Source organism: Phocoena phocoena, chromosome 5 (genome assembly GCF_963924675.1).
Source record: "Phocoena phocoena chromosome 5, mPhoPho1.1, whole genome shotgun sequence".
In the NCBI taxonomy this organism is placed as follows: domain Eukaryota; kingdom Metazoa; phylum Chordata; class Mammalia; order Artiodactyla; family Phocoenidae; genus Phocoena; species Phocoena phocoena.
The window spans coordinates 65,298,806-65,326,347 of record NC_089223.1 but is presented as its reverse complement, the minus strand read 5'-3'; the positions used below and the strand labels follow the sequence as shown (position 1 = coordinate 65,326,347).

Sequence of the window (27,542 nt, the reverse complement as noted above, 5' to 3'; positions counted from 1 at the left end):
ACCGGCCGTGGGCGGCGCGCAGTGCCGGAACGCATCCTGGGGACGTGGTGACCGGCGCCTTCCTGCAGACCCCGGTGGGTGGGACTCCCTCTGGCCTCCGGGGAGCTACGATAGGGTTACATGTTGTTGATGGAAAAGTGGCAATTCATGGGGGAAAGCTAAAAGCTTGCTCGGTCGCCGAAAGGCACGGCTCTCAGCCTCCCTTGCGTCTGGTCTTACGGGGTCCGCGCGCAGCATCAGCCAGCGGGGTACGCGAGGCGGGGGGTAAGGTTTGTGGTCTTGCCTCGAGCGCGGGAGGCAGAGTCGGGGCAAATTGCTTTTCCCCACAACACTCTAGTCCGGGCTCTGCCGGTGTTTGTCTTTTGCTGTAGTGGCTTGGTGGCATTTCCTTTTGTTTTAAACTGAACAGTGAGCCAGGGATCCGTTGGAAAAGTAGATTGTAGGGGATGGACGACCTCGGAATCAGGGTGCTTCCTTCCCCGCCTATAGCAGTCTTCCCCTTCCCCGCGAAAGGGGAGCGAGAGGCGCAGGCGGCGCTTGTGTGCTCAGGGCAGCCGCGGCTGAGCGAGCGTCGGGCAAGGGGGGACACTGGGGAAAGGCTGGGTTCTTAAAAGCGCAGGAGGCGCAGCCACGGCGGCCTTCTCTGCGAGCAGCTGTCCGCGGCCGTGGCGCTTTCCGGCCCATAGGAGGCGCTAGCGTGCGACTGTAACCCTAAACCCACCCGGTCCTTCTCCCTCCACCCCGTCCGGCCCCCTCTCAGGTCTCAGCCGAAAACAATGCAAACGTCTAGCGTCGTGCCTGGGGCGCAGCGGCGGACGCGGGCGCTAGACCTGGGAGCGAGCGGTCGTTGCCCCAAGCGCCGGGGTGGCTGAGCTGACGAGGACGTGGACCAGCGGGAGGGGGAGCGGCCCGCTGGGTGTTCGTGTGGGCGTGGCGGGGCCGGAGGCCGGACTGTGCCAGCGCGGAACCACCCCGGCGAAGGTGGGCGAGCAGCGGTCCCCGCTGCGCTGTCGGGGACCCGGAGCCAGAGCGGCCGGCCGGAGCGAGGAGCTAGCCGGGTAAGATTCTCGGGGCTACCGCGCCCTCTAGCGGGCGTCCGGCTCGCAATCCGGCTCTCCACCAGCCTCCGGCGGTCCCCGCAGCCGCCGGGTCGGAGCGCAGCGCTGAGACCCAGGGGAAGACTAACCTCGGTCACCTTACCCCCTTCTGGAGGCCTCAGATTGACGCCTCGCAGGCACTTTGTGTGCCGGATGGCGCTGGGTGAGCGAGAGGGGCGGAGGTCTCCGGGTTTGGGGATAAGGGTAGGAGCGTCATAGTAATTGCATGTGGGAGAAGCGGAGGATGTAAAATCCTGGGCGCTCTTGGGTGGGGGTCGGTGTCAAGCCCCTCGAAAGTTCTCCTGCCGCGCAGGCGGCCTCTTGCTGTTTGTTTTACGACCCTGCGTTATTGTGCAATGGGAGCAGTCGTTTCCAATCAGCCCGTAGTTCCCGGGCTGCGCGGCCGTCGCGGCCCCCGCCGGGGGCTTTACGAGGGGTGACAATGGCATGCGAACAGATTGGGCAGCGCGGGCCCGGCCACGGCGTCGGGACCCCCACCTAGCGCTGCCCAGGTGGTCTCCCTCCCCTGAGCGGGCGGAAACTGCAAGGTGGGGAGAGCGTTGGCGAAACAAAACCCAGAACCGCCCGACCTCCTCCCGAGTGGCTTTTCCTGCTGAACTTTCTAAACCTTTGCGACCTGGGATGGCAGCGCCATTTTCCTAGCTCCCGAAGCTCAGTCTCCCCGGCCGACCCTCTGGCAGGGGTGATGGTGATGGTGATGGTGATGGTGGTGATGTCTGGCCTTCAGCGAATTCTCTTGGGGCCCCGCGGAACTTTAAGCCACTTCGCAGGCAGTTACCCTATTCCTGTTTCTATTCTGCGGGCTTTGAGCTGAGGTCACCACGAAACCTAAATGTACAACCCAATAAAATAAGAGATTGGAAGTTAAGATTTGGGACATTTTGGCACAGAACTTGTAGCAGCATCTAAGCCGGACTGCCTGTCCCTTGGACCAATACTGCCACCTGCTGGTTTTACTTGAGAACTGCAACGACTGGGCTTCGCGGATATTCTAAGCGAGTCGTGGCACCAGGAAGATGCATTTTCCACCCGGTAGGACCAAGTTTTCTTATTCTGTGAAGTTGCAAGAATCATTGGGCTGACAACATTTATTTTATTGACTTCTGGGTAGTCTTTCGCCTTAGTTGTTAATCCTTTGTATTTACCTAATGAGCAAAGTGCTGACCTACCACATCTGATTATCAGAACAGACCTGTGAAGAAGATAGGTGGGTTATTTTCATTTCCTTTTACAGTGAAGCCCTAGTGTTGGGGACTTGGTGAGATCAAGTATACTACAAGCTGCTACACCTAAGGTTGTCCCATTAGGTGTCACACCAGTTTGGTGACAATCAAAAGGAAGTTGACATTGTAGTCTTCTGTGGTTAAATATCTGGTGCAGGAGAGCAGAAAGGTTTATGAGCTCAGACGGTCCCATAAAATGTTCCCATGTAAAAATGTTCCAGCCCCCGCCCATCACTGGAATGTCTAATGGAACTCAAGGAGATAAAAACAGTAAAACAGGCTCTGGTGAGGTGCAGATCCCAGTAAACACACCCTCGCTGAAGTTGCCACCAGGGTAGACCAGCATTTGGATTGCCTGGGCTGAAGTTACAAGAACATTTGTCGCAGGGAAAAAGCAGCCCGTGTAATTTTCACAGTTAGAATTAACTGAAGAGAGCTGAAATTAACTGAACCTCGGAAATCTGAATCTTGAGGTCGTCAGTGACTTTTGGGACTGTGAGAGAGTCTTCTGTGGCTTCTAATCATGCCAGGGTGGGGTGAAATTCAGTATTCAGTGGCTCTGCAGCGGGATGCATTGTGCAGCTGGTGATCCGGAAGCCAGCTCTCTGGCTTTGTGAGACGAATGCCATGCTCTCTCTTCTGGAAATAGTGCCCTTGCATTGCTTGCCCTGTGTTTACTCTCTAGCTTAGCATGTTGTTTTTGACTGTAGAGTCATAGTTAATGGCTCTTTGCTTCTGTTTGCAGGGACAGAGATGGCAACCTGTTAAAGAGAAAGAATAGTGGCTGCAAACAGATTTGTTTCTCTGTTTACATGACTGTATATATTGGTTCAACTTGAAACAGTCTTGATAACTACACCAGGCTTCACCACATGCGAGTTCAGATTCAGTTCTCCACTATGCAGGTGGTACAGGGCCAGTCAAGTGGCCTCTGGGGCCTCTGGTCTCAGTAAGTAGAAGCTGCAGTAGCCCCTCTGATGTCCCTTTCATCTAAAACATTTTTGGAGCCTGCAGAAAAAGAGGCAGTATGAAAACTAACAGCTGCAGTTTCTGAAGCCCTTTCAATTACACTATAGAATTTAGTCTTTATAATAATGCAGTAAGGCAAGCCAGCGAGTCAGGTGTTAGTCTTGGTTTACAGAAGAGACTGAGGTTCAGAGAGGTGGCCTAGGTGTCAGATGTGGGATCAAAGCCTGCTCTAATGCCATTTCTATCATATCTTCTGAGAGAAGGAATGAAGGACCAGAGAATGGGGGGTGGGAGGAGAGACCACACTCATTTGTCTGAGAGTGAACACGGAAGAGATCTCTTTTCTCCAGTCGTTTCTCTAACCTGTGGCAACGAGTTGTGAGTATAGAGGATTGAGACTGAAGTCCAGCACACAGCTGGCGTGAGAGAAATGATTATGATTTAAAAAAATGTTTTTTGGATGAAATCCATCGTTCGTCCTTGCAAAGTGGTTTATTCTTGCTGACTCATAACATGCTGTGTTTCCCTGAATCTGTAACCTCAGTTACTTATATTTGCATGTCCGACTTTTGGAGGAGCTCTAGGATAGGGATTACCGATTAAGGATGATCATTTACTCCCAGAGTAGAAAAGCACTGGAAATAGCAACATGATTCCTAGAGATTCTCACTCCAGGGCCAATAGGAAGGGAAGCCTCCGTTCTTTCCAGTTGTTTTCTATTACCTCCCTGTAGGGCTAACAGTCTGCAATTATTCACGAGTAAATTGTCTGAGTTACAGACGAGTAATGACACGAAACTTCACAAATATGCCTCGATTTCTAGCCAGGGAACCACTCTTATCAGAGAAGGGAGGTTGAAATCATAAGTAAACACATGTTGATTTTCAGTATTTGTATCATTATCGCTTGCTCCGAGGCCCTGTTTTCATTGCCCACTTTGTATGGGCAATGTAAGTAATCCTCCCTGGCATCGGGTCCCCCATATCTGGATGCACAGAAGGAAACATGGTGGGGCCTGGCCGGGGCAAAACGCTCGTCAGAGCCTGCGCTGTAAAAGCAGTGAGCCCCTCTCTTAAGCTTGGGAATGCTTTAAAGATGCATCATTGGCAAGCCCAGCTGAAGGAATGCAGGATATAAATGTGATAAAACCCAAGACATCAGGCTGGCTCTGGAGGGCTCCTTTGAAGTTTGCTAAGTGGATTATCAGTGGGAGGTTGATATTTATATGTACAAACACACAGGCCCGTTACTGCTAATTGTGGTAAGTCCGTCTTTGCAGCCCGGCTCTGGGGCCCGCTGTGCCCGTCACCGCAGCAGCGAGGAGACCCTGCATCCCTGGGCACACGCCAGGATCCTTGGAAGCCATCAGCCAGCTAGCATTGTGCAAATTGCATTTGGGTTCACAGCACATTGTACTGCTCTCACTGTGGCAGAGAGCAGAGGAGGAAAGCAGGGCCCCGGTTTGCATTAGGAAATAGCTGGGGGTGGAGGGAGCACAGAAGGTTGAAACGCTGACCTTCCCTTGAGAGAGAACATATGGTGGATTGCAGAGAGCGTGGTTTTTGCATTACACAGACGCGGTGTTACAATCCTGGCTTTACCACCGACAGTGTGATTTTGGGTCATTTGCTAAACCTCTCTGAGCCTCAAGCGGCACTTTTTAAAATCAGATATTTCACAGGGTTATTATTAACAAACATGGCATACACATGACAACTTTGGCTTCATAAATATTGGTTTCTCGTTCCTGCTTTGGAGAAAACAGAATTATCATTTTTTTTCCTGTCCAGCCCACTCAGTGCTACCAGCATTCCATGGTTCACTCTGTCTTTCTTCCTCCTCCATTTAACTGGTAGAATTTAATAGAGCAGAAATCTGATGTCTGCAGGTAGACCAGTTGCCACTTCCAAGCAAGAATACATGATGAAGCTCTCATGCTCCACCAAAAATTACTAGGCTATTATCAACTGGATCCTCTGCAACCAAAAAAAAAAGAAAACAAGGGCTAAACACAGGCATACATGAATTTCTTCTTTTGTTTTGTTTTTTAGACAGCTTACTCAGGAATCATATACACACATCAAAGTCAGTGATGGAACAAATCAAGTCCCATGAACTCATTTCCATTGCATGAGTTGGGGTTTTGAGCAACCCAGAGACCCAGTACCTCCCAGGCCAAGGCTTAGGTGATTTTTATGGGTCATCTTAAAGCTTGCGCCCCTGCCCAGGCCCCTCAGCGGAGCCTCTTTAATTGAAACTTGGGTGCTTAGCAGCCCCAATACCTGGAAGCTCATCGTGGTCGACTTCAGGAAGATCACTTTCTCAGTGACTTCATGTGGGAAGTGAAGCGGGAGATAATAAAATTTGTGAGGTGTGCATGGAAAGAAAAGGATAAAGGAGGGGGGCCTTTTCAGAGGGTGGACCAGAATGGATTTTTCAGTGGTTTTACTGCAGGGCAATATGGGTCCTGCTTTTCATTTTTCCCTCCGTTAATTTTCCTTATCCCCCCCTTTCTTGCCCACTGCTTTTCCCTGTTTTCTCTTAGGGACGTTCAGTTTCAGTCTCTCTCTCTCTCTACTTCTCTTCCATTCCCTAGAATTTGTTGCAGGAAATCAGGGTGGAGAACTTGGCTTTTGCAGGTACAGGTACCTGTGTGAGAACGAATCATCCATTAAATTTTATCCCGTGGTTTACTGCATCCCTGAAACACAAGAATTTAGCCACACTTTTCTCTCGCACTTCCTCTCCCTTTTTCACTTCCTTTACGGATCCTCTTTCCATGCCTGTGCCCTCGGCTTTTCTGTGCCTTGTTTAGCTTGACTGTGAATGTAGCAGGTCCTGGGAGAACTTGGGCTGGGGGCCCAGGCCTGAGCCTGGTACAGGCCTGCCTATGACATCCTCTAAGTGACACTGGGTTAGTGCCACTTGTAAAAACGTCTATACCAGAATGGCTCTTAAGTATTAAGATATTCGTTGGCAGCCTAAGCATCTTTTCCCAAAAGTTGCCGAGGATGTGACCAAGTATTTTCTGTTAGCGAAACACGAAGCCAATGACAACGCATTTTGAGTGAAAACAGCTCAAGTTTAGCAGTTGAGTAAATACATGTTTATTTGTTTTTCACAATCTTAATTTAAATGGTTTAAGAGGAACCGTTCTTCTGTGCTTTTGGACATATTCCAAGACAATAAAGTCAGACTTTTTGGAATTTGAAAGCTGCAGACAATCAGAAAGGGTTTGGGCTTCAGATGGCTCCTGTCATGATCTCGGGGCCGCACAAGGCCATCTGATTTTTGCTTCTTAGGCATCTTACCGTTTTAACTGTGAATCTTAAAACCCAGGATGTTGTTGACTAAAATGATGCTGTTAACATAAAATTGATGACTAATAAGAACCTGCTGTATAAAAAAAATAATAAAATTAAATTTAAAAATAAATAAAAAGACAATTTAGTAACTAAAAAACGAAAAAAAAAACCATTTTCCATAGTGCAAAGCGCAAAGAGAACTAGGCTCATGGGATGTTTCATTGACTAACATTGTTTCTGTTTGACTTTTGACTTTTTCAGTTTTCCAGAACTATGGGGACTTCCCATTGGGCACTCCTGGTCTTAGGCTGTCTCGTCACAGGTATGGATCACAGGCCTATCTGAGTTCATTGTCCTAGGGGAAATCTTTTTTTCCCCTAAGTTCTGTGCTCTGCGGGTATATGACCTATACTGTGCATACTGCAAACAGTCCAAAAGAGTAAAGAGAAGTAGAAACCTATGGGACATTATCTAGAATGACCACAAACCTTCAGTTCTCTCTGCTGTATTGCACTAATTCCAGTTCAAAAAAGAATGTTCTTTATGTGTGTAATCATGGCGTTGAAATATTGTTAGGAATAATAGTCTAAATTTGCCCACCGCCCTCCTCCATCTCCTGGGACATGGGTTTCCAGTAGGAGTGGATTAGGGGAATTCAAGAATGCTCAAAGGGAAAACATAATGGAAAAATCTCATCTAGAAAATCATACCTGTCTAAAGTTATACCTGTCTTAGGTGGAAGATGCTTTAATTGCTACAAAATCTTAGAATCACCTTTGGCCTTGAAATTGAATTAATAGACTGACTTTTGGGGAAGCTTAGTAACTCTTTTCCAACAGGAGGGATGCCACTGGGGCCATTTGTTGAAATATTTATTGGACTTTCTTAGTTTTCATCCAGATATTTATAAATTGCAGGTGTTCACCATGACACCAGTGTTTTTCTAATCTGAGGAGTTAACTTAAGTCTATTAGTCTCTTTAGGTCGTATCTAGATGGATATGGTAGAACTAAGCACTGTCAGTGATTTAAGAGTTCTGAAGTCCACTCAGTATTCCCCACCTGCAGGATAGTGACCCAGGTGTACTTACCACTTCCCTGTTAACAAAGCTGATCCATCACAGTGGACAGATACTGAAGTCGGGTGGGATTCCCACACCAGGCTCAGAGGGAGGTTAGAGAACATTAATGAATAATTAATTAAGTCATAATATCTCTTCTACCAGTTTTATAGACAGAGGAAGCAGCTAGACTGACATTTTAGGTTCTAAGATGAACTTAAGCGTTTTTGCTCTTGGGCTTGACTATTCTTTTTGCATTGAAATCCACATCCTCCTGCTTTGGTTTCTGGAAGTCATTAGCGAGGAGGCACGCCAGAGGGTAGAGAGGAACGGAAGACGCGTACGTCTTGAGCACGAATCTGCCTTGTGTCTTTACTGTCTGCGTTCCCTGTCCACAGTAAAGAACGCGTGTGTGCTTGAGCTTATGCTATCTTGGGATATTTCATGGTCACACATAAGAGTCTAAAATATGGAGCTGGAGTCAGACGTCCTCTATCCATTGGAGTGTTTGGAGGGGTGAATCCAGGGGCGCTTAGCGGGACTATTGAGGCCTTAGGAGCATTTGCTGCTCTCAGCAGATGCGGTGCTGTTATAACGGGGGGCCTTTCACGGGCACCCAGGCTAGCGGATTTTTGCGTAGAAATGGTCATTGTTCATAGAAGCTGCTCTGGGTGAGACCGTCCTTTTGGCCTGCGTCCTGTTCAGAGCATGTTTCCTTTTACAGGGCCAAGCCTCATGCTCTGCCAGCTTTCATTACCCTCCATCCTGCCCAGTGAAAACGAGAGGGTAGTGCAGCTGAACTCATCCTTTTCTCTGAGATGCTTCGGGGAGAGTGAAGTGAGCTGGCAGTACCCCATGTCTGAAGAAGAGAGCCCCAATGTGGAAATCAGAGACGAGGAGAACAACAGTGGCCTTTTTGTGACGGTGCTGGAAGTGGTCAGTGCCTCGGCGGCCCACACAGGGCTGTACACTTGCTACTACAACCACACGCAGTTGGAAGAAAGCGAGATCGAGGGCAGACGCATTTACATCTATGTGCCAGGTGAGTTGCCTGGGTCCCCTGGACCAAGCTTATCGTCGTCCCGTCTCTCCCGTTGATTGCATGAGAGTTTTTTTATAGGTATAAAAATTATAAATTTTCTTCGGAGAAAATTTGAAAACTATAGGCGAACACACCAACTTAAATCAAGATCATGGGTCATGCCGGCATCTAGAAATATTCACTGTTAATATTTTGGAACTGGATTAAGTCTTGAGAATCGTTGTCATTGTGGCGTTTTTTAATTGGCATTGTGCAGAATGAAATGTACTCATTTCTCTTCAGTTTGATCGAGGTCAACCAATATTCACCGTGTATGCTTTGTGTGACAGGCACTGCTAAGTGCTGGGGCCACAGAGTAATTAGGTAGGCCTTATCGTGGACTTGCCCATAGTCATTAGAATAGTTTCCAAATAACCATGCTATTTCTTAAATTCAATAAAACATATACAGGTGTACCTCGGAGATGTTACAGGTTTAGCTCCTGACCCCCTCAATTAAAGCCAATATCACAGTAAAGCAAGTCACACACATTTTTTTTTTTTTTGATTTTCCAGTGGATATAAAAGTTATGTTTGAATTATACGGCAGCCTATTAGGTGTGCAATAGCCTTATGTCTTAAGAAAACAACGTACGTACTGTAGGTTTAAAATATTTTATCACTGGAAACACCATCATCTGAGCCTTCAGTGAGTTGTAATCTTTTTGCAATAGTTACGTCAAATATCACTGATCACAGATCACTGTAACAAAGATAATAACAATGAAAACGTTTGAAATATTAACAAGAATTACTAATATGTGAGACAGAGACACGGACTGAGGGAATGCTGTTGGAAAAAATGACACTGATAGATTTTCTTTTTCTTTTTTCTTTTTTTTTTTTGCGGTACGCGGACCTCTCACTGTTGTGGCCTCTCCCGTTGCGGAGCACAGGCTCAGCGGCCATGGCTCACGGGCCCAGCCGCTCCGCGGCACGTGGGATCTTCCCGGACCGCGGCACGAACCCGCGTTCCCTGCATCGGCAGGCGGACTCTCAACCACTGCGCCACCAGGGAAGCCCCTGATAGATTTTCTTTCTTTTTTTTTTTTTAACATCTTTATTGGGGTATAATTGCTTTACAATGGTGTGTTAGTTTCTGCTTTATAACAAAGTGAATCAGCTATACATATACATATGCTCCCATGTGTCTTCCCTCTTGCGTCTCCCTCCCTCCCACTCTCCCCATCCCACCCCTCCAGGCTGTCCCAAAGCCCCGAGCTAATATCCCTGTGCCCTGCGGCTGCTTCCCCCTAGCTATCTACCTTACTACGTTTGTTAGTGTGTATGTGTCCTGATAGATTTTCTTGATGCAACGTTGCGTTGCCACAAACCTTCGATTTGTAAAAACTTCAGTATCTGCGAAGCACAATAAAGCAAAGTGCAATACACCGAGGTGTGCCTCTATTTACTCTTGATGAGTTAGAATAGATTTTTTTCTTTTTAATAAAAATTCAGGTTGATGTTGTCTCTTATCCTCTAAGAAACACATGCCAGGATAGGAGTAAGGTGGGATTAAGTATGTAAGGGTTTTACTAGGAGAGAGGCTTATGAGAGAAAATGGGGAGGAATCCAGCAGAGGCTGGGAGACCTGTCTGCCTGCATTGTAAGTGTGACCCTGAATGAAGGAGAGTGGGAAGGAAGGTGAGGTAGATGAGTCCTAGACCTCTGGGCAAAGAAAGTTGGGGAGTCCTCCAGCCTAAGGAACCCCTGTTCCACACAGTCATTGTCTGGAAGCATCTCTGGAGGGCATGGCCTAGGGTTGTGATGGATTTCAGAGCCAGGCCCCGTTGCTGGAGGAAGGTGTGGTGCTTTCCCACAGCAGCCACCCTAATTAACTAGCCTTAGCCGTGAGCTTGAGATGCATTTGGTCTGCCACCCTCCTAGCATTGCCTGGGTACTCCTTTGTAATGATCTATGTCCATATCTGTACCTATATCTATATCTGTACCTGTATCTATATCTGTATCTGTATATATTGGCTTCTTCCGAGGACAGTTGTTAAAAGAAGGACCACCATGTTATTTAAACATTGCATAGGTAACACATGATGGTAGGGGAGACTTGCATTTTAAAGGAAGCTCTGGCTGATGTGTAATGGATATCAAACTGTATATTTTAACCTGAAATTAACTTGCAGCTTTGTTTGCTGGAATCTTTGCTAACAGAGTTCAAGAATTTGGAACTCTAAACACAAATTCAAGTCATGGCAATTGTAATATATAGATGGGTGAATTAAAGAGGAATACAGCCAGAGTAGTTAGTTTCAAATAAACATATAAACCACTTACAGCTCTTGCCAGCCGTGTCATTTTAGCAGAGGTAGAGTAAGGGGGTTTCAGAAGTGTACCTTCATACCTTTCTGTCTTTTCAAGTTTTTAAAATTGGCTCCTTTTCCTGCCTTCTGTTAACTGTGGGTGCTCCATGGATCTAGACCCTCTTCACTTCTGTTCTGACGCTCTCTCTTATCTGTATCAGCCTCCCTTCCTACCAATCAAAAAAAATTGTTTCAAAAAGAGTAGGTATTTAGAATGTCACCTGTCATTCCCACCATAAATACCACCCCCCCCCCCCGCTCCTGTTGTGAAGGCAATGGTAGGAAGGTAGGTTTGTTAAAGGTCCCTGGGTCTTAGAGTTTTGATCTGCCTAAGATCGCCCAAAGCTTCTTCTTTTTTTTTTTTTTTTTTGTCTGCGCTGTGCAGCTTCTGGGATTTTAGTTCCCTGACCAGGGATTGAACCCTGGGCCCTTGGCAGTGAGAGTGCGGAGTTCTAACCACTGGACCACCAGGGAACTCCCAGTCCAAAGGTTCTTCTTGTTCCTCCCTTGCCCTAGCACAAACATCATCTGGGTAGGCCCTGCATTGTCAGAGATCTTGTTTGCTATTATGAAGAGTTGCACATCCTTTGCGAAACTGATGCTTGAGACTCTCAGTCCTTCTTACTATACTAGCTTAAGTAGCTGGTTTTCTTTTGAAAAGGAAATTCTCAAGCTATGGGATTATACATTTTATTTATTATTTGAGAGTCATTTTTTTGATAGGTAGGTTTCTGTACTACTTTTCAATAATACTGACTATAGGCCATAAGCATTGTCAAAAGCATTGCATAATTTAAAAATTATAAGTATTTTCTCATGTTTTGAACAGACCTGATTATTTTGTTGTCCATTTTTTGTTGTTTTTAGTAGTTGTTTAAATTTTTACCTCAATTCCTGACTAACATTTATATTTATCATCAGTATTTTTTTTTTTTTTTGCGGTATGCACGCTTCTCACTGCTGTGGTCTCTCCCGTTGCGGAAGCACAGGCTCCGGATGCGCAGGCTCAGCGGCCATGGCTCACGGGCCCAGCCGCTCCGCGGCATGTGGGATCTTCCCGGACCGGGGCACGAACCTGTGTCCTCTGCATCGGCAGGTGGACTCGCAACCACTGCGCCACCAGGGAAGCCCTAGCATCAGTATTTTTTATGAGGGTATAGGCAATTTGGTATTGTTCATACTTTAAGAAGTATGAACCTTCTAGCTTTTATGATGACTAATGTCAGTGGGGTGACACTTTTATATATATGTGTGAAGGTAAAATTGATACCTTTGAATTTGATTAATGGCAAAGGAATAATTTTTCTGCATATATGTGTAAAGATGAAATTAATCCCTAACATGTTTTTCTTTCTTTTTCAAACCTCAGACCCAGATGTAGCCTTCGTACCTCTAGGAATGACAGATTACTTGGTCATCGTGGAGGACGATGATTCTGCCATCATCCCTTGTCGAACGACTGATCCTGAGACACCAGTGATCTTACTCAGCAGTGACGGGGTGGTGCACGCCTCCTATGACAGCAGACAAGGCTTTAATGGAACCTTCACTGTCGGACCCTATATCTGCGAGGCCACCGTCAGGGGGAAGAAGTTCCAGACCATCCCATTCAATGTTTATGCTTTAAAAGGTACTTGTGCCCTCTCCCTCCTTCTTTTTTTTTTTTTTGCGGTACGCGGGCCTCTCACTGCTGCGGCCTCTCCCGTTGCGGAGCACAGGCTCCGGACGCGCAGGCTCAGCGGCCATGGCTCACGGGCCCAGCCGCTCCGCGGCATGTGGGATCTTCCTGGACCGGGGCACGAACCCGTGTCCCCTGCGTCGGCAGGCGGACTCTCAACCACTGCACCACCAGGGAAGCCCCCTCCTTCTTAAAATAAGAGTTACAGGCAAAACAGTCAGATGCATGTAGCTTTTTTTTTTCCTTGATCTTAGTCCCTGGTGATGGGAGACCCCAAATTCTGATACGGGAACTTAGGATCCCACCTTTACCGTACAATGTTAAGCTGACTTCTGTGGCTGTAACAGTACGAAGCTTAGCAATACCAAAGGCAAAAGCTTTCCTACCCCTGGAAGATTTTGTGTTTCATCAGTTGACTTCAAAATACTCTAAGGAATGCTTTTCTTGCATAAGCCTCTTACCGTTTGGTCACATTCCTGACTACAAAGGCCCTAACAACAAACACACACCTGTGAGGGTTGGACCCCTAGGTTAATTTTAGTAACTTAAGAAAAGTGATTTTGATTTTGAGAAAAGCTGGCGGTTGTCGACTTCATCCCTTTGATGCGAGTGGTTAATGCAAATGGGAAAGTATAAACCACGCTTGGGGCAACAGATTTATCGAACACTTACGTGTAGGTGTGGTGTTAGCAAGAGTGTGCCATTTAACTTCTGTGAAGGGCTCATTTTATGCCCAGCTCTGTGCTAGGTTCTCGAAGTGCTGAGAATACCTGGGGAGCGGAGTGGGAGAGGAGAATGAGTGATGGGGTGAGAACTAGTGCCTATAGGGGAGTGCAGGTCAGTAAAGGCGGCTGCAGTCGTAATTAACCCAAATTAACCCAAATGCTTGTGGATTCAAATGTGGTCTTCTGTTTAATCGGAGTTTATTTTTACTATTGTTATTGTTCTGCGTGTGTGTGTGTGTGTGTGTGTGTGTGTGTGTGCGCGTGCGTGTCTTATTTTGTGCCAAATTAGGTATGTCAACGCAAATCAAGGTTTCTGAGATTTTCAATATTTTGTCTTGATCAAGGTGGTTTGCAAATTATTGTTCAGGGTCATCTTAAAAAAGCCCAAACCTTATAAGATCCTCACTATACTGTGGATATTTAGGTCCTTGTGTTTGTTCTTTTTTTAAATAGCAACATCAGAACTTGATCTGGAAATGGAAGCTCTTAAAACTGTCTATAAGGCAGGGGAATCGATTGTGGTCACCTGCGCTGTCTTTAACAATGAGGTTGTGGACCTTCAGTGGACTTACCCTGGACAAGTGGTAGGTACCCTCACGGCCCCTGGTGGCATGGAATGGAGTACAGGAGGGGTCCAAAGACCCGTCGCTGATGGGGCACGACATTGACCTCCTCTAGACCCCAGCTTCCCATCTCTACCTGCTCACTGACCAGATGGCTTCATGGCTCTTGGAGCAATGGGAGAGTCTGAGATGATGACAGCTGGACAGAATGCATAGATATTTCACACTGAGCCCTTTTTCTCATAAGTATGAAAGAAACCGGAAGGTTCTATGGCTACAAGATAACAACCAAAAAAATTAAAAAGAGAATGGATTTTAAAATTTGCTGATTGCTGAGAGAGTCATGAATTCTCCTTTTCTTGGCTCTCATGCCTTTGGGTTTTGAGGCATTTGATAATGTTGGTTGCCTGCCCCCTTCTATTTCTGCTTTGTGGACACCCATGACACTTCTGCCTCCTGCATGCTTAGGCTTTCTTTGCATGGTTTTCTTCAGTGAACAGGCATAACTCGAGTCATTCAACAAAGATTTAATGATGTTTGCCAAATCCCAAGCACTCTGTTAAAAGCTGGCCCATGTACAGAAAGAGGGAGAAGGAGGGAGGAATGGAGATGGAAGCGGGGAAGGGGAGCCACCGTGCCATCTCTGATCCCTGGGGATTTACACATAGGGTCTCATTCATTCTGTTTTTTTTTTTTTTTAATTGAAGTATAGTTAATTTACAGTGTGGTGTTAGTTTCGTGCACATTAAACGGATTCAGTTATACATACATATATTCTTTTTCAGATTCTTTTCCATTATAGGTTATTAAAAGATATTGAGTATAGTTCCCTGTGCTATACAGTAGGTCCTTGTTGTTTTCCTGTTTTATATATAGCGGTGCGTATATGTTAATCCCGGGTCTCATTCATTCTAATGCATTGTGGTAAGTGTATATGAACCATTGTGAAAGGCTATGATGGTCCCACGCAGAAACAATTAACAAGTATTGAATGTAGGGGCCTCATGGAGAACAAAAAACATATATGTATATATATGCTTTTTTGTCCCCTTCACTCCTAGTTTGGAAATTTCGGCTCCTTGCTCTTTTTTTGGCATTTTATAGTGTCTCTTCTTTTATCCATTTCTCTCCCCCATGCTTTTGCTGCCCCTTTCCTTTCTCTCCAGGGCATCTGATTGGAAGTTGGGCATTTTCACATATTGCCTTATAAACCTCATGTATTGAAGAGACATTCATAGACCTATATATATATATCTTCGCTGAAATGTAAAGCTATCTGACTTTTCTGTTCATACCTGATTGCCTTTAATCCTTAAAACAGAAACATTTCATTTATTGGAGATAAATTTTTTTTCCCCTCGAAACCAAACTATGTGCTGTTTGGCCCCAAATATATAATCGAAGTATTGGTTTATGAATCATATTTTTGTTTGATATCAAAAATAACGTAGGCTTATTGTTGTAACTTCATAAAATTTAGAGAAACAGAGGAAAAGTCACTTCCCAGAACACCCCCATTATAATTTGAGGGAGATAAATCCTTTAAATACTTTATAAATGTAATAATTAATAGCTACTCTACTTTAAATAGTACCTTGTTATGTATTTTTCCTGCGGCAGTAGAGCACAGACACCTTCCTATGTCATTAAATATCTTTTTAAAACAGGATTTTCAAAGGAGTGAGCTTGAAAAAACCCTTTTTTTCAATTAGACTTTATTTTTTAGGGCAGTTTTAAGTTCACAGCAAAATTGAGGGGAAAGTACCGAGATTTCTCACATAGCTCCTGGGCTCACACGAGAGCAGCCTCCCCCATAACATCCCCACAAGGGTGGTACACTTGTTACAGTCTGCCAACCCATACCGGTGCGTCGTTATCTCCCAGAGTCCGTAGCCTACGTGAGGCTTCACTCTTAGGAGCTAGCTTGTTAAAGTTGGTTTTCCTCCCCTTTTTCTGTAGAAAGGCAAAGGCATCACAATGCTGGAGGAGACCAAGGTCCCGTCCATCAAGCTGGTGTACACTCTGATGGTCCCTGAGGCCACGGTGAAAGATAGTGGAGATTACGAATGTGCTGCCCGCCAGGCCACCAAGGAGGTCAAAGAAATGAAGAAAGTCACCATCTCTGTGCATGGTACATTCTGCTTTCCAAAATGTCCACCGGCTGTGCTGCTCGGGGATCCACTATGCAGTAATCGTTGTTTAACGGAAACTTTTCCCTGTACAGAGAAAGGGTTTATTGAAATCAAACCCAACTTCAGCCCGTTGGAAGCCGTCAACCTGCATGAAGTCAAACATTTTGTGGTGGACGTGCAGGCCTACCCCCCTCCCAGGATAGCCTGGCTCAAGGACAACCTGACTCTGATTGAGAATCTCACGGAGATCACCACTGACATAGAAAAGATTCAGGAAATAAGGTAAAGAAACACCCTTCCTGAGTATGCCTTTTCTTTTTATTGTGTGTGTATTCCTAGATAGACTGAGGATTGTGCGTGTCTTACAACCCAAACCAAGGGTCCATATAGAAAATTTAGCGGTCAGAAATAGGAGATAGTGGAAATCAGGTACCTCTTCCGATAACATTGCAATGCGATGATAGTATGTTGGTAAGTTTATGATCAAACGAGAGAAAGAAGAACTGAAAATCTCTGCTCCCAATGAAAGATACGTTCCTGGATTCAGCAAGGGATGGAGGAAAGAAAGTAAAATTGGACCCACTTGTATGGTGATTACAGTTCCAGGGCAATTAGCACATAAACCTACATGAAACAAAACGTTGCTGGCTTAATTTGAAACGCATTTGCCCCAGTGAGGCCTCCAGGGGAAATAAGAGTAGTGTCTGGTTAAATGTGGTTAGGAGAAGATATACAGTGAATAGTTTAAATCCCTGCCCTCTCAGGAGTCGGGAGACTGCTGTCATCTCTTAACCAGTGGTGGAGTTTTGGGTAAGTCACCCTTCAGCCTCAGTTTTCCCATCTATAATGTAGGGTTAATAATACCTCGTGTCCTTCAAGGCAAGGAACTGGACCAGATGATATTTTGAGGTCTCTTGCTGTTTTAAGCTCTGATTAGAATTTAGGAGTAGAAGGTACCTCTTGAAGAGCTCAGCTAATCCAGTCCTGCACCTTTGTCAGAAACCATCCCAGGGAGACACAGTCCTCTATTTCAAGGCTTCAGGGAAGAAGAGAAGACAGAACCCCTCTCTCATCAGTTCGCTTAACCTCAGGATTTGCTTTCTTCTTTCTGAACTAAATTCCATGTGTAATTGAGAAGCAACATCTGGGAAAATGGACGTGGAAACCTCTGTGGAACAGTGATGGAAAAAGAAGTGGGATACTGAATCTGGAAGGCTTTCTGATGACACGAAATGGAGGTGCACAAAGAGGTGGGCAGTGCCCAACTTCCCACTAGGCTGTGAGGCCAGAGAGGAATAGGGTGATCCTGGCACAGCCAACACTTGAGGCACCCGTCTGAGCGCTGTCTGCGAGCTATAGTCAATAGCGACGGCCAGGTAGCGGTCGTCAGCTGAGTGGTCCAGGAGAGCGGCCTGTTCAGGTGCTTCGAGAGTTCCTCCAGCACATCTGATCCCCATGAAGGGCAAGGGAACATAGGATGCATATGATGGAGGGGTGTCTGGCTTACTTAAAACTAGTGGATCCGGGCTTCCCTGGTGGCACAGTGGTTAAGAATCCGCCTGCCAATGCAGGGATACGGGTTCAAGCCCTGGTCCGGGAAGATCCCACATGCTGCGGAGCAGCTAAGCCCGTGAGCCACAACTACTGAGCCTGCGCTCTAGAACCTGCAAGCCACAACTACTGAACCCGTGTGCCTAGAGCCCGTGCTCTGCAACAAGAGAAGCCACCGCAATGAGAAGCCTGCGCACCGCAATGAAGAGTAGCCCCCGCCCGCCGCAACTAGAGAAAGCCTACGCATAGCAACGGAGACCCAACAGAGCCAAAAATAAATAAATAAATAAAACCAAAAAAACAAACAAACTAGTGGATCCACCAGCTTCCTTGGCTGAACAAGTGCAGAAAATGAACGACAAAAGACTGTCTGGTCATTGGCAGCCAGGGTTGCTAAGGGGACTCTAAGGAAGTCCATTCCAGAGTGTGTCCAGTGTGGTGTGGCAGAGGGAAAGCCAGCCCAGCATGCTCCCGTCACAGGTCCCAGCACCTGGCGTCTTGGGCTAGAAGACTCTACATTAGCAGGGTATTTTGGAGCCTCTGAAATGCTTTCCTATAGATTATTTCATGTAATTAATTCTCAAAATGACACTTGCATACAGCTTTCCAATGCTACACATAAGGAACCTGAGGCATGGAGAGGTTCAGTCATGCCCCAGATCTCCTCCCTTCATGACCAGTGCTCTTCCTCTCACTCCACCTTCCTTTCACTCACAGTTCCACACTGTACTGTTTTTTTTTTTTAATTATAAATTTGTTTATTTTTATTTTTGGCTGTGTTGGGTCTTTGTTGCTGTGCACGGGCTTTCTCTAGTTGTGGCGAGCGGGGACTGCCCTTCGTTGTAGAGCACGGGCTCTAGGCGCGAGGGCTCAGCAGTTGTGGCTCGTGGGCTCTAGAGCGCAGGCTCAGTAGTTGCGGCGCACAGGCTTAGTTGCTCTGTGGCATGTGGGATCTTCCCAGACCAGGGCTCGAACCCATGTCCCCTGCCTTGGCAGGCAGGTTCTTAACCATTGCGCCACCAGGGAAGCCTATCACGCTGTGCTGTTTTGTTAATGACAGTCAAATGGGCCATTCCTTTATAGATGCACGCACACACACGTGCACGCACACACACACTCGTGGCCAAATGTCATTTATTGTACGTGTAAGAAACCTTTTGGAGAAACTTCCCATTAGTGAAGTATGAAGGACTATGTTTCTCTAATTTATTTATTTTTTAAGATGAATCCTGTGCTTTAAAATCATTCAAGCCTAAAGACAGTGCATTGTAAGAAAGCTTATTCCACTCCTGTCCTCGTGTTCCTCCGTACCCCCTCCTCTCCACCCGCAGGGGAATACTTTTGTTAGTTTTGTTAGGTTCTTATGAAACCTTCCAGAGTTTCTTAAAGCAAATACAAGCAAGCAGGAATTTTATACCCTAGTGACCTCTTCGTATTGATACAGAGACAGTGTCCTCATTCTTTCTTCCAAGGATGTTCCATTGTTTGGCTAATGACTCAAATGATGAATATTTAGGGGAAGCAAGTATTTCTTTAGAAGGTAAAAATCAAGGGTTTAAAAAAAAAAAAGGAAAGTTGGTGGGTTTATTCCCATTTAGAAGTCTGGCCTTAGCAGAGCTGACTGCTCTTGTAGCCACAGAAGCCATTGCTCATCTCAGGTTGTCCCGTCTTATGTTTAAGAATTAAGTGTCTATGACTCAGACCTTCAGTGCGTAGAAAGTGTATCAAAAATCCCAGAAAAGCGATGATACGGACAAGAGAAAAAGATGTTTTTACTTTTTTACAAAAAACAAAATTCGAATTGAATATGGTTATTACTTAATGATTAGAATTTATTTGGCTACAACTTGCTGAAACAAAGTCCTTTACTTTTAAGGTATCGAAGCAAATTAAAGCTGATCCGAGCTAAGGAAGAAGACAGCGGCCATTATACTATTGTAGTTCAAAATGAAGACGATGTGAAGAGCTATACTTTTGAACTCTTAACTCAAGGTATGTAAGGGCCATATAAAGGTAACGCCAGCTCAGTGGATGCGTGACTGAGAGTCTCCCGAGGAGAGCCTGGCACTTTTCCCCCAGGTCGTGGAGGGAAAAGCAGCCCTTTTAGGGGAGAAGCAGGGACTGTAGATGTCACATGTCAGGGATAGCTTTGTTGGACTTACAAATCCACATAATTCTGGGAGGTTCCAGGCTAGTCTGGAATAATTTGGGAATTCCTAGGCTCCACTAGCTTCCTTACCATCTGCTTCTCAATGTGGTCTGGGAAGAGTGACATGATGTTTTTTGGTCTGGATGACCTTAGATTGTTCCAGAGTGTTTGGCCTTTTTGCTTTGCTTTCCTTGTAGACCTCGTACAGTGGCCCTTCCCAGAAAGGAGTGCCCAAGTCTTTACATCCTGGTTCAGAACCTACTCACCTACCTTGGGCCACATACTATCTTGGGTGGGCTCATTTGACCCTCACAGTCAATCTATGATACAAGTATCGGCATATTTCTAAATTATTTGATCCCAGGTTGCAAAAACATCTTCAAAACCTAATAATACCCCATAGATGCACTTTGGTAAATGCTGCTTTAGATTTTACCATTTAGATGAATCCATTAGATGATTCCCAAGCTATAATATAATTTTAAGAGCCTTCTTGCCTTTCAAGCCAAATAACCACAGGGACTTTTTGCTTTCTTCACTGAGGATTTAAAACACCACGGGGCATAAATGCCAAATCACTGAAAATGTGACCATGCTCTCACCCAAGTGGGTCTGTCCAAACTGGAGTGTTACTGTGCTCATGACTCAGTGGCTGCTTGATTTGTGGGTTTGAATGTCACGCGGACAAGTTCTGAACTCTTGGAATTCCACTTCGTAATTCCCAGAAGTTCTGGGACACGAACCATTCAATTCTGATTTCTTTTCACCTCTTGCAGTTCCGTCATCCATTCTGGACTTGGTCGACGACCACCATGGCTCTAATGGGGGCCAGACAGTGAGATGCACAGCTGAAGGAACCCCTCTTCCTGATATTGAGTGGATGATTTGCAAGGATATTAAGAAGTATGGAAATCACACATTCCCTTTCCATTTGTGGTCAGAATGTTTCTTCCTTGGGACAAAGGACCTCAAGTGCATTTTACTTCTTTTGCTGGCCCTTTTTTTTGTGTTTGTGATTCTTAGTTGGCCTAAGTCTCATAAACTACAAGATAGGGTTCCGAACACGGAACACACGCGTGTGTGTGCGTGCAGGCGTGCATGCACGCAGGTGCACTTCTGTGTTCTTGAGTAGCTGTAAGAAGGTCGACAGCTTTCAGCAGATCCTCAAAGGGTCTCTAATCTGAAAAGAGCATGAATCTAAAGGACTGCTGTAAGAGGATTTTTACTACCCTGGCCCACAGTTTCATCTCACATTTCATCTGTGGGGAATGTTATTTGGTGGTTAGACTGGCACGTGAAAATAAATGAAGGTACTGCCCAGGTGACTTCTCACTACCTGCTCTGTGGCGGGAGTTAAGGTACCCGTCCCTCCTTCAGCCCCCATCCCTCACCCCTCTCCGACGGGCACGTGAGCAGCATGTTTGCACTCCCACCTGTAGTGACTGCTGTGCTCAGAAGCCTCACTGCTTCTCCTGGAGACGGAGACTCCTAGACCTACGCCCCCCGCAGGCCACAAGGCAGCAGACTTGGATCCAGACTGGAGCTGGTCTCGAGGTCTAACCCTAGTGACACCTGAGGGCGTCCTCACAGTGTGGGTGGAGAGAAGGGAGGACAGCAGGCCTTTTCGGAGGGGTGGGACGTTGGGATAGTTAAACATTCTTGAAGTCCAGGTTGCTCATGGGTTCAAGGCTTGGGATGGGTAGTTCTATTGGATTGAACTTGTTTATCTCTGCCTTGTCCTCATAACCAGTTAACTTTTAAATACCCACATGTAGCTTATTCTCTCTTGGAGAACAAGGTGTTGAATGTTAATCTGCACATAAAATAAGAAAATCGACCTGTAGCCCCCCAAATGCAGACAAAGTCAGGGCTGCTTGCCGTCTTAGATGATTCTCACTGCTCCACCCACCCCCATGACTCCCCGTAATTGGCTCTATACCTATACCCTTTTTCTCCATCTCCAGATGTAATAACGAAACTTCATGGACGATTTTGGCCAACAATGTCTCAAACATCATCACGGAGGTCCACCCCCGAGACAGGAGCATGGTGGAGGGCCAAGTGACATTCGCCAAAGTGGAGGAGACCATTGCAGTACGATGCCTGGCTAAGAATCTCCTCGGGGTGGAGAGCCGAGAGCTGAAGTTGGTGGCTCCCAGTGAGTAGCTCGTGGGTCAGGACAACGCTAAGTCAGCAGCCGAGCCCCTCCTCTCTCAAGCGGAACTTTGAATCCCAGATGGGGTCCCGTAGGAATGAAGGTCCCTCGGTGGAAATGCAGCTCCGGATGCTCTTAACGGGCCTTCTCTGGGCATCTCTGTGGGAGCCCTTTCTTTCAGATTCAAATCCCAAACCGCATTGTGCAGAGGCCCCTCGGCATTTTGCTTGTCTAACCGTATAGCTACCCAGTCTCTTTGAGCGTGTGGGGATGGAGGATGGGGAAGAAGGGTCTTCCTCCTTGTTGCTCTTCATAACAGTTGAGACAGGTTGAATTCTTAAAAAAAAAAAAAAAAATCAATGAAGCCAAAAGCAATATAAGTAAACTGCAACCTTTCAAAATAACTGAACTTGATTTTCTGAACTTACGTTCTAAACTTATGCTACTAATGGTAGCTCTCAATCTCACTTATTAATATTTATATTCCAATTCATATTTTGTCCAGAAGGTTAATGTTGGAGGACCTTTGGGGAAAGTATTTTGTTCCCAACTGAATTTTGTCCCTTTCCCTTCTAAGGGAAGAGCTGGAGTAGTTTCATGCGTGTAGATAACTGAGAGATGGTCTTGCCCATCCCCCAAATAAGCCTGGCAGCTCTTATGCTTCTCCACCAGTAGTGAAAGACTTCTGGCCCAGAAACAGCCACCCTGCCTTCCTGCCCTCCCGCGTGTTTGTGCAAGTTCTCCACCGTGCCTCTCTCTCTCTCTCTCTCTGTCTCTCGTCCTCTAGCTCTGCGTTCTGAACTCACGGTGGCGGCCGCAGTCCTGGTGTTGTTGGTGATTGTAATCATCTCACTCATTGTCCTGGTTGTCATTTGGAAACAGGTAGATATTTTTTTTAAAGAACTACAACTATTTGAAACCAATAAGAACAAGAAGAAGAGCAACCTAGTTCAGGGCTTGGCACAGAGAAGGAGCTCAGTAACAACATGATGAGTGAACGTTATTGAATCCTACTGTGTCCAGTCATTCTGCTGCTGCGGTTAAGCTTTGGTACATTCGGACGTTGGTAATTCACCGGTTACCTGTCCTGGTCATTTATAGAAACCAAGGTATGAAATTCGTTGGAGGGTCATTGAATCAATCAGCCCCGATGGACATGAATATATTTATGTGGACCCGATGCAACTGCCTTATGACTCGAGATGGGAGTTTCCAAGAGATGGACTAGTGCTTGGTAAGCTCCTACTGGGGTGATCTCCCAAGACTCCCTTTGATTTGTACGCAACTTTACTCTTTACAGGCCTGTGGAGGAATAAAGGATCTGCGCTTGTGCTTGGTAAAAGCTAAGCATTAGAAATTGGCTTTCAGAAATAGTTTTCTCTCTTGAAAATGAGTTAATTGAATCACAGCAATGATTTGTTTTTACCTCCTTCCCTAGCAAGTTACGGTTAAAGAACATTTGACAAAGGGAGAAGAGAATATGAGGCGGCCTGCCAAAGATACCCATCAAAGTGGCTTTGCTTCGGAAATGACACCAATGGAAAACGAGATGAAGTTCTACAACTAAAAAGGAACAGATGAGAAATGAATGAGGACAATCGGAAAATATATTTTGACTCAGTACATTCTGAGGATTATTAGATACTTCTTTAAAATACAGAATATAAAAATATAGGTTCCTTTTAAAACAAATATGTAAAAATCATCAAGCCAGCTTATCATAGACTTTTCAAATATTTCAATCTTGGGCTGAGACCAAGAACATGAAGCTTTAGTCCAAGGGAATTTTTTTTGATTTTTTTTAAAATCACACTCTGAATGAATGAAAACAGGACAAAGACAAATGAAAGTTAGAGCTAGAGGTTGTGTCATCATGACTATTCTAACAGTATGTACTTCAGAGATGCCAGAGGCAACATTATCCACTTGTCTCATTCCAAAATACAGCCAAGTTAGGTCTTCTTACAGAGTTACTTAAACTGAAATCAAACAAGACACCCTATTCACATACCTATACCTGGGAACGAAGCTTTCTTTATTATATTTTCTCCCCTGTTTTACAGAAAGGGATGAGGAGCTCAGGGAAGTTCAAAAGTAATAAAATATGGAGAAAAAGGGCAACATCCCTAACGTACCAAGAGGCAGTCCTGTGTCTCTCTGCTTCTGTGTATTGTCAAGTTGCTAGGGAAGCAGTACCTTTCCAGGAACAGTTTCCAGCCGTGCAGACATGCCGTCACAGGCAGTGTTGGCTGTTAGTGCCCTTTTGTGAGCCGAGTCTTTCCCTGGCTTGGCAGAAACATCTGTTTTAGACTGTGAGCTCTTTTAAGAGTGGGGACCAGAGCTTCCATTTCATTTTGTATCTCCCAGCGTGCGGCAAAGTGTTGTGCTCCTAGGGCATGTTTAGCCTTTGCCCTTCCTAGTCTTTCTAAGAAACAGGCAGCAAGGGAGCCAGCCCGAAGTTGTCTTCATCACCGCTTAGAATCCGTGATGTCTTGAATACTGAAGTATTGCCAGTGGATAAAGGCTTATTGATGCAAAAGATGGCCCTGTTTGTGTGCGGAAAACAGAAGGGTAGAGAACCAGGAGGTTTGGGCCAGAGCCACAGAAAGCAAGTGCCACAGAGCCCACGATTTGGCCCGGTTCTCCAGCTGGTAGACAGAGTGCTCACACCAGCGAGGGCTACACCCTCCTTCTTCCCGCCTGTGTTTTCCTTTCCTTTGCAAATGTTATTTGACAAAAGCAGTTATACTAATTTCCTTCCCTGTGGGCTCAGTTCTGGTTTTGACATGATGACTTGGAGGAATCATTATGCTTCCTCCATATGGGAGAAACACCACCCAGCTGTGTACCCATGAGCGCTGGCCGCGGTAAATGAAGCTGATGAGATGCCTGATTCTGCATGTGTTGATGGTGCTGGTTGCCCACAGGTCGTATCCTGGGCTCTGGTGCATTTGGGAAAGTGGTTGAAGGAACTGCCTATGGATTAAGTCGGTCCCAACCTGTCATGAAAGTAGCAGTGAAGATGCTAAAACGTAAGTGCCCCTTTCTGAGGATTTTTTGAACATGGAGATATTAAGTAAATTGCTCAAAATCACACAGCCAGTAAATGCCAAGTTTAGGACTAGATCTTGGTTCTTTTGATTCTAGGATTTGTGCATATTTAGACTCTTTTGTCAGTTAGTTTTATTTAGATTGTTCTTGTTGCCTATATGTTGGAAAACCAAGAGTTATTTTTAGCGGCTTCTTTTTACCCTGAAGACTAGGGATTAGTTATTAGCATCTAGACCGAGTCACTGTTTCTCTTTTAGACTGTTGTTAAATAAAATGATGTCCAGTCGTAGGATTAGCCATGTTTGGGGCTTTTTCTGGGAAGTAAATAGTTTAGTTGAACCGATACGTGATCTATTTCTTCAATAGCCACAGCCAGATCCAGTGAAAAACAAGCCCTCATGTCCGAACTGAAGATAATGACCCACCTGGGGCCGCATTTAAACATTGTGAACTTGCTGGGAGCCTGCACCAAGTCAGGTAGGCTTGCTCACCTGAGAGTGAGGATTTTCCTAGAACACTACGGTTGTGAAGACTGTCTAGGCTGTTAAATTCCCAAACATGCCAGCAAATATAAGTCCCTTCCTTGAATGGAGTTGTTGACTAGATTCTATTGAGGGAAGCTCACTGTTCTTGAGCAGCGTCTCTTACCAGTGTAGACACAGTGTAATTCATGGCTCTTCTGTTCCTCACTTTCATGCTCACCTCCGACTGGTTTTGGACCCCACAGGCCCCATTTACATCATCACTGAGTACTGCTTCTATGGGGATTTGGTCAACTATTTGCATAAGAATAGAGACAGCTTCTTGAGCCGCCACCCAGAGAAGCCAAAGAAAGAGCTGGACATTTTTGGATTGAACCCTGCTGACGAAAGCACACGAAGGTAGGTGCGAAGAGAGACGCTGTTGTGAATCGTCGTCTTATGAGCTTCACCAGTGGAGAGAACCCATGTCCTGATAGAGACCGTGTCTGCAGATTCAGTGCCAGGAGGTAGCAAGACTTAGAGTCAACTACCAGGCTCCATCATCCTGTAACATGGTGCAGAGAGATACCTGATGTCTGCAGATGTTTTGAACCAGGATGTCATGTTGGGGATAGGTTTGCTGATAGGTTTGAATGAGAGTGAGGGTTGGAATAGTTCTGGGAACCAGTTTGCTGTTTATGTGTGTTCTACTTAAGACCTCTAAATGCATCTCTGGCCAGGGATGCCCCAGTACTCATACCTTGTGAGAAACTTCTAAGTTTGAGATACTGGTCCTTGCTGAACCCTGTGCCTCTCAGTCAAGCCAATGAAGTGACGATCCCCACTGCAGAAGTCTAAAGTGGCTAAAAAGATCTCTGTAGATACAAAGTTCTGTAAGATCAGAAAGGACGTGAGTTCACTTCATATTAATTTACGCAATGGACACCAAATTGGTGCTAAAATTATTGAGTAGCAGGATTTGTCTGCCCAAGCCACTTGGTCATGTGGTGCAGGTCTGTGGCCCGTGAACTGAAAAACAGAATAAAGACAGACACAGCTGAGTTGAGATGGTCCATGTGTTTGTGTGATCATTGATTGATGCTCATCCCCCCGACTAGACCACCCTCGTGAAGGGCATGGGTGGTTGTGCTTTTGTTCCCTGTGCCGCCCCCACAGCCACCGCTGCCTCGCACGTGGTGGGTACCTAGTTGTCATCTACTGAATGTCGGGCGATCACTGCAGAGGACAGCCCGGTTAAGGTTTCTTTTTCTGTTTTTACAGTTACGTTATTTTATCTTTTGAAAACAACGGTGACTACATGGACATGAAGCAAGCTGACACGACACAGTATGTCCCCATGCTGGAAAGGAAAGAGGTTTCTAAGTACTCAGACATCCAGAGAGCGCTGTATGATCGCCCAGCCTCATATAAGAAGAAATCCATGTTAGGTAAAGGTGTCTTTGCTTATGCTTTGGGTGTTGTGATCTTCCAGTGGTTTAATATGATACCTAAAATACTCAGAAGTTGCTGAGCAGGCCTGGTAGGTAGGACCGCCAGGCCCCATGCTTCCTAACTGCAGATCTGCACACCTGAGTCTATGACATGTTTTTGAAGGTCTGTGGCCTGTGAATTGAAAAAAGAAAAAGAATAAAGATAGACCTAATGTAATAAATTTTTCAGACTTTAAATGTAATTATTTTATTTTATTAATTTTATCTTTCTGTCCAGTTTTATTGAGATATAATTGAGATACAGGACTGTGGTAAGTTTAAGGTGTACAGCATAATGATTTGACTTACAAACGTCGTGAAATGATCACCACAGTGAGTGTAGTGAACATCCATCATCTCACACAGATGCAAAATAAAAGAAAAAGTTTTCCTTGTGATGAGAATTCTTAGTATTTACTCTCTTAACTTTCATATATAATATCCAGCAGTGTTAATTATATCGATCATGTTGTACATTATATCCCTGTAATGTACATTATAAAATGTAGTCATTT

General features: G+C 45.5%; 1 protein-coding gene across 1 annotated transcript in view; it reads left to right on the top strand.

Annotated features, from left to right (window-relative positions):
• Positions 1-27,542, top strand: part of PDGFRA (platelet derived growth factor receptor alpha) — a 46,271-nt gene that overhangs the window by 2,794 nt on the left and 15,935 nt on the right. The window contains exons 2-16 of the mRNA XM_065877870.1: positions 6,877-6,937; positions 8,400-8,717; positions 12,442-12,702; positions 13,929-14,059; positions 15,998-16,169; positions 16,263-16,452; positions 19,598-19,713; positions 20,647-20,773; positions 21,835-22,028; positions 22,813-22,907; positions 23,127-23,259; positions 24,953-25,057; positions 25,443-25,553; positions 25,804-25,957; positions 26,819-26,985. Of these exons, the coding sequence (XP_065733942.1) occupies positions 6,889-6,937; positions 8,400-8,717; positions 12,442-12,702; positions 13,929-14,059; positions 15,998-16,169; positions 16,263-16,452; positions 19,598-19,713; positions 20,647-20,773; positions 21,835-22,028; positions 22,813-22,907; positions 23,127-23,259; positions 24,953-25,057; positions 25,443-25,553; positions 25,804-25,957; positions 26,819-26,985 (2,323 nt within the window). The 5' untranslated portion in view covers positions 6,877-6,888. The remainder of the gene's footprint in view (positions 1-6,876; positions 6,938-8,399; positions 8,718-12,441; positions 12,703-13,928; positions 14,060-15,997; positions 16,170-16,262; positions 16,453-19,597; positions 19,714-20,646; positions 20,774-21,834; positions 22,029-22,812; positions 22,908-23,126; positions 23,260-24,952; positions 25,058-25,442; positions 25,554-25,803; positions 25,958-26,818; positions 26,986-27,542) is intronic.